Here is a 12053-nt window from a genome sequence, read left to right as displayed (position 1 = left end):
CAGTGCAGAGGCCCTCTAAGAAATGCAAGAGCTGGAAGGGGAAATATTTTTGCTAACATTGTGCTTATTTTTTAGGATGGAAAGGCAAAGACAGTGTCCCCAAACTAGTTTGTGATTATTTGGCAAAGAAGTTCAACTTTGACGGGCTGGTGAGCCACATACTGCCGCTTGAGAAAATCAATGAAGGATTTGACCTGCTGAACAAAGGGGAAAGGTGAGCATGTCTTTCGTTAGTTGTGTCGGTGTAGCTTAAACTTTACTACTATAGACTCCTACGTCACTTGTGCACCTTTCATTGTATCAAATTCTGACTTTTCAGACAAAATGAACACTTGGAGTGTGATTCAAAGCTGTTTTAAATCAGTCTTAGTTCCTTAAAAGAATTTTAAGGCCGTCCTCGAACGTTAATGACAGATTCTGGTTCACAGAATCAAGGGATGGGAACATTTTTATGCCCACAGATAGGTCTCAACTATGGGATAGGGGCGGGAACACGGGTTGACCTAGGTTTTACACAGATAAATGGCTTTTCAGGTCTGTACGGTTTACCGGACCCAATATCTGAACACATACTTGTAGCAAACAAGCATTCGCAAAGCCGATAGGTCTCTGTAAGAAAGTGGCTCTGTATATACTGCACCAAAGTAAGGTTCAGTGTGCACAGAGTCCACAGTCCCTAGAGGTTTGGCAGAGGCTAAAGTTAGATATAACCTTACTCTCTAAAGTGGTAGCTTGGTCGAGCAGTAAGGCAATATCAGAGGACAGTGTAAAGCATTTGTTGTACACAGTCAGCAAATGGTCTCACACACTCAAGAACTGAACTCTAGGCCAATTGTTTTGTATATAAAAATATATAGGTGTTTTATTTTAGAACCAACAATAGGTATCAAAATACTTTCTCAGAATAAAATGCTGTAGTTGTATCCTTTCAATAAGCAATAGACTTTTAAATGCAATAGTTACAGTTGTTGCAATAGGCAACACAATTCAAACACAATCATAACATTGAGCTCAATGGGAGTTTTTAAGTAAATGCAATTTCAGTTATTTTACGTATGATTTTCTTACTGGATCCTGGATTCAACACTGGTGCATTTTCTGTAAACAGTTGAAAGACATCGTTTTTGTTACACAGGCGACTTTTAAGGAATATTTGTATGTTTCAAAAATCGACACTTCGAAGAATTTCTGGCAAAAACCAGGCAATGTTATCCTATTGAGGAAAATCAAGTTATCAGTAAGTACAGTTGTAATTACTTTTCAGGGTCAGTGCTGGGCACCAAGATCCAGCACTGGGATTTCTCCTGATAACAGGTGAGTAATTTCGTTTTCATTATTCCGCTGATTTTTAGTGAATATTTTAAAGTTTCAAAACTCGACACTTAGAAGAATTTCCAAGTGAAACCAGTCAATGTTACCCTATGGACAAAAAGTGAGTTATCGGCTTTCAGATAAGTACTCGACTGGCAGAGTTAAGGTTCTGGGCATAGACTCAGGGGTCTCTCAGGGTCAGGTAGGTACAGTTCTTACACCCTCAGCGACACAGGGGCAGCCGGGTGCAGAGAGAGTTAGGTAACCCGCAGTTTGCTCTACCTATCTATTTTGAAGAACGCAATTAAGTCGTTTAATAAATGTGCCACTCTGGCTAAGCCATGCGCTCAAACAATAATATAAATCAAGTTATTTAAACAACATTTTATTTTTGTTTTTCTGTTATTCAAAGCAAACAAATAAGTGCATAGATCATGTGTTTACACAATAGAGTATGTACAACAATTGCTGTGGCCTAAATAGTGGTGATTCCCATGGACTGCCTTTCATACACAACATTCATACATTCTCATACTCAAATAGACTCATTCAAACCGTGATCACACACCTAACATTCATCACAGGTTGTACATGGTTATAATTCAAGGTCCCTATACATTTGCAACATTGAAGGACTTTTTTCTCATAGAACAGTCAAGTTGCTAGTATACGGTTCAAAGTTTATAACCTTATGTATCAAAAAGTACGAAATAAAAAAAAAAAAAAATTGAATAAATTAGTTGAATCAACACTCGTTCATCTTAACATAAATCAAACAGTGAAATACATATGTAGGGGACAAAAAGGATCAAAACGCCGATGCGCGCTTCGGTGTTCAACCCCCTTTCCGGGGTATCACCTTCTTCAGGGCGTAAGGGTACATACATGTCCAGAGTCCATGGGGCCGAACGGACGTTAATAACCAGGTAAAGCTGTTTGTAAACGCGAGAGAACAAGCAAGAGGTTTGGCTGATAGATGTGCCTGAACAATAAAGATAAATGAGGAATACCACAGGAAATGCGTTAAAACTTGCAGCGAGTAGGTTCGTGTCAGTCCACTCATCCACCGGGTGGTGTCGTAGGCCTGGGAGGAACGTTCGCCGGTCAAAAGCACGAAATGTCTGCACTGCCGGGACTCCTCAGATGACGATTTCCTAGGTCATTAGTCAAATAGTCTTATCGTGAAATGGGTCTTGTCTTCCTATAACCACTACATAAGAACAACGGGCCAAAAGTCCAACAATCGAGGCAGCGTCTAACACAGGGCTGAATGGTCCGGGAGTTTGATATGACAGAATTCAGGAGAGCGGCTACTATGTAGGGCAGTCCGCGAGAGCCCACGGGAAGCACAGAGTTAGGCCCAATGTTAGCCTATGGGGGGCAGGGGGCCTTTGGTTGGTGGCTGCTAGCAGGCAGGCCACACGGCTGTGGGAGCTGGGCTCCTGGTCACCTACACAGGGCAAGTGGGGAAGTAGAATAGGATAGATGTTGCAATCCCAGGGGCACTCGGGCCGCTGGGTGCAGGGTGCTTTTGAGCCATCGGGCGCTCAATGGATTTCAATGGAGAAGCTACCAGATGAACAAAGGCTGAAAGCTCTGGGACGGAGATTCTTCAGGTGCGACCACCACTTCGAGAGGTAAGTTGGGAAGCTGTAGGATAGGTAGGCACCCAGGAGTTGGGCACAGGGGGCCGCAGGGCACCATGTGCAGGGGTGCCTTTTGGCGTTGGGAAATCTTACCCTCTCCTGGTCGCGGTTGGAGGGGTCCCTGGTTCTGAGGCTGCAGGCGTCGTCTGGAGCATCGAGGAGGGTCCTTGGGTGCTGGATTCTTGGTCACAGTCGCCGGTGGGACGTCCTCATTGTTTTTGCCCACTCAGGCACAGGCCGGGCTCGGCGGGTGCAGAGTGTGCAGGAGTCGCGGTTCCTGGCTGTCACCGGGGGTTTGTTACTTGCTCTGAGCAGAACCACTGCTTGTGGGAGTCCCAGTCTTTCAGAGTCACAAGGCAGTCAGGTCCTCTGGGGTTTTCAAGGTTGCTGACCACTGGAGACGCCGGGGTTTTAGCAGGAGGAGGTTCGAGGGTCGACAGGCCTGTAGGGCTGGGGCCAAGTCAGTTGGTGTTGTCCTTTTGTTAGCAGCTGCACGGCAGGTCTTCTTTCTTCTTGTTCTTCTTGCTTGTTTCAGATTCGAGATCTGAGGAAAGAAGGTTCAGGGTGCCCCTAAATACTAAATTTATGGGCGTTACAGGTAGGTAGAGGTCAGGGACCAATGGGTCCCTTCCCTGGGGTGGGTACACCCCCTAGCCTGCCACTCTCCTGTGGGAGCAGGAGCCTAGTCCAGATTGGGTAGGGCTCCCCATCCTGAAGATGGCGAGAGCCCGGGGTCGTGCTTCACCTCGCCTCTCCCACCTGAGGGGTGGGGTTGGCAGAGGCTGGCACACCTCCTTTCCTCCCTTGGGCTTTCCCACCAGTCTTCCCGCCAGAGTGGGGGTCAGAATCAGTGGGGGCCAGTTGCTGAGTACAGCAAGTGGCCTGGAGAATCTTACAAAGGCGGCATGCCTTTGAAGCTTCCCCTGCCCATCCTGGGGGAGGAGACCTAGCACCTCGCCCAGGATGTGCATTGTTGCAGACCCACGAGAGCGGATGGCTCTCTACCTAGGGGTCCAGCAACATGTCTGCTAGGTGGCAGCCTAGGCAGCCTCTCAGTCAGGACGCTGGTTGTTGGTTAGTTTCAGGGGGCATCTATAAGATGCCCTCTGTTGTGCATTTTACATTAAATCCCACACTGGCATCAGTGTGGGTTTAATGTGCTGAGAAGTTTGATACCAAACATCTCAGTCTTCAGTGTAGCCATCATGGTGCTGTGGAGTTCGTGATGACGACCTCCCAGCACCATATACTCTTAATGGCAGCACTGCACTTACAGTGCCCAGGAATGGACCTGGGTACTGTAGGGGTACGGAGCTCATGCACCTGTACCCTCACCACTGGCATAGTGCACCCAGCTAGAGGGGTGAGTGAGGTATGCCAGGGCAGTGTGTTTGTGGGCATGGCACACCGGGATGTGTGCCATGTCGAATCTGTTTTGTTCTGTAGCAAGACACTCAGCCTGCATAGGCAGTGTGTGTGTGTCGAGGTACAGGGCCCCTAAGGGTGGCACAATAAGTGCTGCAGCCCTTAGGGGCCTTCTCTGGTCACAGTGCCGTGGGTACCTATGGTACCATTTACGAGGGGCTGACATGTGGCCAGAGATGCCAATTGGGTTTTGATTGGCAGGGCCCCAGAGCACATCAAGTCAAAGAGCATCAGTAGTCTGGCAACAAAAAAAAGAAAGGGTGGGTTTACTGCAACAGAAACCCACTTTCTCAAAGTCTCACCCAGTGAAGGGGCAGTAATTAGGATAAATCAATCTGTATTTGGTCCGTGTGCCACAGAAAGAAAAGGAAAGAATTCAGGAAGTGACGCCTCGCATGTGCTGTCAAATTAGAAGGCAGAAAAGGAGATCGATAATGTTGTCAACTAGTGGTAAGTAATGGACGGGATTTAAACACCTCCCCCCTTTTCTTTTAACACAGTAGGTCGCCAAGTGACAAATCGTAAGGATCTGCTCCTTGTTATTTTTAGTAATAGGATGATTTGCTTAAGTATCAGGGCACTAGAAACTTACTCTAAGGGTCAGAAATGGAATGAGTGATGGGCTGGGCTGATATCTTTTAACATCTTGGCTGGCAAGGATCTGGGAAGTGAGATGATGGTTTAAGATTTGCAATTGTCTTTGTCATAGCTATTTGTGATATTTTCTAGAAAAATGACCTGATGTGTGTTTACTTTTTAAGACATTAAAGTGTATGTCAGAATAGTCAGAGACAAAATCCACTTCTATACGTCCTATTTTGTCAAGGAAGAAGGTCAAGAGTTTCTTGCAGTTCTTCTTACCATTGGAGATGTCAAGAAAGATAAGAGGGCTGGCTTGCTTTTTGACAAGTTCAAAAAGATTTTTGGGTGAATTGTTCTCCATGTTTATTTCAGATTCCACAAAGAAAGCCTTGGCCTCAAATAGGAGTATGTAGTTTGCTTTATGGTTGAGTCTTAGATTTGTAGGGTTTGTAGAAGATGGCTTCTTTTCCTAAATTCCCATAGTAGTTTCCTCTCTTTATATAATTCTCTTGAGAGCCATTGATAAGAGTTGTTTTAATCTGCCTTTTTTATTTAAGGGAGGTAAAATCATCTGCAGCTTCAGTCATGTTAAATTAATAATTGTGTAACATCATGGTTCCAGTCTGAGCTTCAATAATTGTGTAGAAGTCTACAATTATTTTACAGAGCTGCTGGTGTCCTTGAAGTTCCTTACCCAGACCTTTGGTTTCTCATTTTGACCCATAAAACAATATAGATGCAGATAAGGTTGAAAGCTAGCAGGAAGTAATCAAACCAGTCCACTTGAATTGGGTTTTCACTCTTAAAGAAGTCCTTTTGGTGATTAGGAGGCTAGAGTTGAACCTTTCACATGAGTGAATGGTAAGTAGAGTTTTTCACGATCATTGTTTTTAGGCCGGATCTAAAGACCGCTTTATCTTTCTTGCCAACATCCTGTTTTTCAAAAAAAAAAATTGCACCATTAAAATGCATACATATAGTAGACTTTTAGTTAACCCTCTTTATCAGTTGAGCTGCACAAAAATTAATTGATGCTCTATCCGAGCATAGTACACAATATAGAACACTGAGTAAGCCCAATTCAACCATTAGATAGCTTTACTTTGAATAGCTGCATTGTACTTGTGCACGTGTGCTATTTAGAAAAGGAACCCCCCAGGCTGGGCAGAGCCCAGGGCCGGGGCAGGTCATCTTGTTGGGGAGGGGGTCATGTGTCTCTCCTCCCAGAGCCTTTTAAGGCCCGGTCCTGGTACCTCATACCCAAGGGGTGTCTTTTTTTACAAAGAGCAGAGGGATGCGCTACCACTCTTCCCCTAGTCTGTTAAGGAACCGCGTGCCCACCTCCCTGAACCGATATTGGCCTCAGAAATCCCAGGGCACCTACCCTTGGGACACTGTGATTCCGTGTCCGTAAGACTGTGGGCAACCCTGCCCGCACTCTCCCAGTCAGGGAACAGATCTTTGCTCCCTCCTGACGAGAGCAGTTAAAAGATGCTGCTGCAGCCCGGGCTGGAAGTAAAGGAGGTGCCACCTCCCGCATCACCCAGTATGGTGCTGGTTGGGGAATCAGCTGTGACCGAGGGGCCCTGGGGCTCCCACCACCACGCCAATGGTTCTAGCAGTGTGGGTGCCCCCGGTAGGCAATCGTAAATACTATGTTAAAAAAGGACTCGCAGACATGTTGATTTTATTTTCCTAAATAAAACAATTTGTGTTAATCATCATAATAAAACATTACATTTTGTGAATTACTGAATTATGTATTTGATTAAAAATATTGGTGATTTTTGGGCAAAGATGATAGAACTTTAAAAAATATATTCATATGCTCACTCCTTGATAAAGCCAATAGGCCCACTTTTTATATTTTGGTGGTGTGACTTTTTGGCAAAGTCACTAAGTACACCCGAGTGTGACCAGGATCTATGAGATCAACCGCACGTTGATCTGCGAGGGAGACTGTGCACCGTGGGAGGTAGGTCTGGAGATAGGGCCCAACCCCAGGCCTCAAATGACCAAAGGTCATGTGCAGTTTGGGGGTTGTTTGCTTGTGAAAGGTTGGACTGCAGCCAACCCCATACTGCCCACGGCCTAAGGCCATGCTCAGTGTGGGACTGACAGTACTTATGGTAATAAAATACTACTTTACGTTAAAAAAAAAAAACTAGAAATTCACTGAAAAAACAAAGGTTAAACTGACATCATAGTAAGGTGTGGTAATAATATCTTACTTTCTATTGAATAAAACCTTAGGAATTCATTTAAAAAAACAAAGGTTAAAGGGACATTATAGTTAGGTGAAAATGTCAGTTACAAGATACTGTTTTGAATGAAAAAAACACTGAAATTCACCAGGTATAGTTACCTCAGGTAACAATAACTCGGGCCATAAAGTAACTATAACCTCGCACCCTCTCCATGTACTGCTTATTCCTCCCATATTACATCACTCATGACGTGCTCTATGACATCATTGATAACATCACTGCAACATTTGAAATTACTTCTTTGATGACAAGACTGTTGAATGAAAAACATTTGGGTGGTTCCCTGGGAGTGCCTATGCACAACCAATAGACGCCCCCTTGCACAGCTTTGTGTTACTATCAAATGCAAATCATAATTTGCATTTGGCAATGATGATGTTGATCATTCTCCTCTGCATTCATGCACAGATAGCACAAGTAGAAAAACCCACTAAGAAAACTGGCAAATTGTGGGAAAAATGTTTGTCAAGGCAATCAAATATAAGAAAAGGCAGCCTTTGTAGTCATTCAGAAAGAGAAACTTGCACAAAGGAGTCCTGTCTGAAGCATGTTAAGCTGTCTAACATAGAAAGAGAAATAGCGGGTGTAGGAGGAAGCAGTGACCTTAAAATCGCATCTCAGATTTCAACACCTTGAAAACCCATATCAGAAAAAAGCCTAATGAATGATTGGTTAATGTCCGTAATGATGCATGTGTCATTCAATTAGACCCTTTGAGAGAGTTTGGTTAATGTCCGTAATGATGCATGTGTCATTCAATTAGACCCTTTGAGAGAGTATATGCTGCCAAGGGTAGGGTCAATAGAGAATATAATCACAGATGTTAAGCATGTATTGGGATTCATTTATTTCCATCATGGATAGAGAGGCATAGGAATGCATGCTTGGAAGAGGAGGAATGAGTTGATTCCTCAATTAAACAACTCAGGACTATGGCAGTCTCATGGGAGATATTAGTATGGAATAACAAAGAGAAAGAGAATGTACCCATAATACTGAGATTCTCTAAGCTAATTCAGGAGAGCCTGAAATAGCCAAAGAAATTAAAAGGTTTGGGAAAGTAACTTTAAACTTAATGGTTTCTATTCACCTGTAGAAGGAACAATAGCAAAAAAAAAAAGAAATGGGAAATGTGCTAGTGCAACTTTCAGCTAAGAATTACATGTTCTAATTCCCAATGACTTTCACTCTCATTACATTAATGGTCCATAGAGCAAACTGATGAAGTAAAGCTTTTATGGTTTTTTGTAACACCCATTAGAGAGTTTCACTTCAGTATCTCTATATGCTTCAAATAAGTACAAACACATAAATTAACCAGTGCTGATGCTGACACTTATGAAATGTATTACACTGTGCCTGACTTTTATGATTTTTTTAAATCGAATAAATAAAATTGATTGATTGATTGAAATTAATCAGTGTAGGTTCTGTCATTTTAAATATTTACACATTGGGTTGTTGTTAGACCTGTCAGCCTTAGGCTGGTCTTCCCTCAATCTTTTTGCCTACTTGCCTCCAATTTTGCTCCAATTTATCTTTATTGACCTTGGGTCTCTCTGCACTTTACCACTGCTAACCAGTACTAAAGTGCTAATGCTCCCTCGCCTAAACATGGTTTGATTGGTATATTCCTAACTGGCACATTTAGGGCTCAATTATGAAGTCGGTTGGAGTTGCCTCTGACCGGCACTATTGCGGTCTCGGGACCAACCGAAACCCAGTTGACGGTCCCGAAACCGCAATTACAATGTGACCGCACATGGTGCAGTCGCATTCTCCCATTTCTCTGAGAGCTTGTGCAGCGGCTGTAAACGAGCCATAGCACAAGCTCCCATAGAGAAATGGGAGATTGTGTTAATCCCTGCACCGTGTGGCAGGCACCTCAAGGTGCCTGCCATACGGTGCAGGGATGTACAGGGGTGCACCATAGATGCCCCCTCAGCCCCCACCCAGAAGCTGTAAGGATAAGGGGGCCCTGCTAGCAGCACCCAAACTTGCTTTCCTACAGGCTTTTCATGGCGGGAAGCCTGGCATGTAAAGCCTGTCGGAAACCGAGCATCGTAATCCTTACGGTGGTAGTGCCGTCCATAAGGATTATGAGCTGGTCTATGAATTGATGACGGGCTCCTGGAGCCCACCGGAATCCAGCAAAAATAGCCGGCCGGTTTCACTTTTGACCGCCTAGATTGTAATTAGGCAGTCGGAAGTGAAACCAACGATGAGGCTCAAAAGGCTTTCTGACACTCATCGTAAAAAGGCCCTAAATGCACTTCTAAGTCTCTTTTACAGTGGTATACCATATACCCAAGCAATGTAAATTAAATGCTACCAGTGGGCCTGCAACACTTATTGTGCCTCCCACTTAGGTAGCACCTTAAAACATGTTCCAGGACTGCCATTGTAGCCTGAGTGCAGTTTTAAACTGCCATGTCGACTTGGCATTTAAACTCCCTCGCTAAACCTTAAACTCCCCTTTTATTACATATAAGTCACCCCTAAGGTAGACCTTATGTAGCCCATAGAGCAGGGTGCTGTGTAAATAAAAGGTGGGCATGTATTGCTAGGTTTTACATGTCCTGGTGGTACAAAACTCCCAAATTCGTTTTTCACTACTCTGAGGCCTACCTGTCCCATAGGATCACATCAGGGATTCCTTATTACATTTAATTAGCTGTAATTCCTAATTCGGAGCAGGCGGATAATTCACATTTGGTACCTATGAAACTGTAATGATAAATCCTCTTTAATAGTAAGGATAGTTTTTTTCATTACCATTATGGAAATGCCACTTTAATAAAGTTAAGTAATCCGCAAGGCACGTGCTTTGCGTACCAACCCATCGCACTGCGAGTTAGGGGATTTGACCCAAACTTTAAACAAATATGACGTTCTCCATGTTAAACTGATGGTATACCAATTTCGTATCCAAAGTTCATCCGAACATTTGATCAATCACTCAAAATCACTGCAAGGTCAGCGTAATTCCTCCATAGTATTTTATTATTTAAATTTTCAACTGCCTACCTCGCAGTGCGATGGGTTGGTGCGCAAAGCACGTGCCTTATGGATTACTTAATAAGTATCCGTGACTGGGACAGTTCATGGACCTGTTCGCACGCAATTACTGAGACAAAACTAAGAAGAATTTGCAATGCAATAGGTCTCGCATTGAAGTTAGAGCTGTTGGTGTTGAAAATGACAATGTTTTTTTACTTTAGCTTTTTTATACCATTGGCAATAGTGCTATGCAAATATAAGAACTCCCCTGCAAATAAAAAAACTAAGGTAAAAAAAAATTTCAACAGCAACCGCTCTAACTTTAACAAATGCGAGACCTATTGCATTTAGCATGTATAACTTTCAATTTCTTAATCTATTTGGAAACATTTTTCAAGATGGGAACCCTAGGTGACAATTTCCTTTCTACATGTTTGTGAATATCACACATTTCAGAGGATTTAATCAAGTACTAAACACAATTTGCACTCTGAAATATTAGCAAATCCAGATTTTGCGAAACAGGATTCTGAAATTCTGAATACAAATTCAAATATTAGTGGCCTGTTTGGTGACTTGGGCAGTAATGGTTTGTCAACTTTAAAGATAATCTTAGCTTTGTCTGGACATGAGATTGCCTCTTCCACGTATTGCGTCTCCCACAATAAAATCCTAGCTACAAATACAAAGAGACACAACTTTAAAGACACGCAGGCTTCATCTTGACGGGTTCTGCTATGGTATTCCCATTGTATCTATGTTTTAGTACTTCCCGCTTTTTCCCACACTCATATACTTACGTTTTCTAAAGTTACTGTTTAGTAAAATGAAATTGTCACATTCCCCCCCCTCCCAGAGAGACCTGAAGTGAGGATCTCTACAAGCATGCACTCAATTCAACAAGTATTGAATCATTTACATGGCAATGACCTCAAGGAAGCAGTCCTACACCACAGACTCTTATGTGGCTCACCACGTAGCACTCAGAGCCAGCCTTTGCCAAGACTCAAAAATTACAAATTCCTTTGCAACAATGTGGAGAAATTGTTGAATTATTTCCCCCTAGAGGCATGAAGGAAAGCGTCATATAAAAAAGCCCTAGTAGAACAAAGTAATAGAAAATGCTGCCCCATAGAAGTGACTACATGGTGGGAGAAAAACTTTTTTAAAACCTTCCACCCAGTAATCACTACAAGAGGGCCGAATTTACAATATTTTCGGACTAATATGGCTTTTTGTGTGACATATTAGTGGGATAAGGGTGCCTTGGGTTCAATCCCTCGTACTCCCTTTTTTAGCATGAAGGTAGAAACTGCATGAATGTAAAGAGGACAAGATGCAAATAGTGTAATATTTGACATCCGGAGTCTTTTAGACAATGGCAAACCTAGGTACTGATGCAGCTGTTTCCTGCATGTTCCCCAATAATGCTGTTACCGGGATTTTATTCAGTCACTGGCATCCCCTCCCATATCTTACTGGTGTAGCCTAGGACATCCTGGAAATCACCATCAAACTTTATCCTTCCCAGCTGGCTCCCATGTCACTGACACCTAGTGCACAATCGGACACAATCTGTATGCATGTTCCACCCAATGATGCAAGCAACCGCGAGTATTGGTCACCCAATGATGCAAGCAACCGCGAGTATTGGTCACCCAATGATGCAAGCAACCGCGAGTATTGGTATGTTACTGCCATTCACGTATCACAATTTCCCTTGTTGAGGGATCCTGCATCACAGATTGAGACAGCAGTTTGTGTGCTTCAAATTTTCCACTGTACCGTACGCAAGGGCTTTTACCACCCAAGTAAGGGTAAA

The 12053-nt window shown here is 43.4% G+C and overlaps 1 protein-coding gene across 1 annotated transcript in view; it reads left to right on the top strand.

Moving 5' to 3' along the window:
- Positions 1-12053, top strand: part of LOC146862013 (alcohol dehydrogenase 1-like) — a 216511-nt gene that overhangs the window by 172886 nt on the left and 31572 nt on the right. The window contains exon 8 of the mRNA XM_085641171.1: positions 76-214. Within this exon, the coding sequence (XP_085497297.1) occupies positions 76-214 (139 nt within the window). The remainder of the gene's footprint in view (positions 1-75; positions 215-12053) is intronic.

The sequence above is a fragment of the Triturus cristatus genome, chromosome 2_2, assembly GCF_964204655.1.
Source record: "Triturus cristatus chromosome 2_2, aTriCri1.1, whole genome shotgun sequence".
Lineage (NCBI taxonomy): Eukaryota > Metazoa > Chordata > Amphibia > Caudata > Salamandridae > Triturus > Triturus cristatus.
Note: the sequence above shows the minus strand (reverse complement) of the source record. Positions and strands in the feature narration are given on the sequence as shown.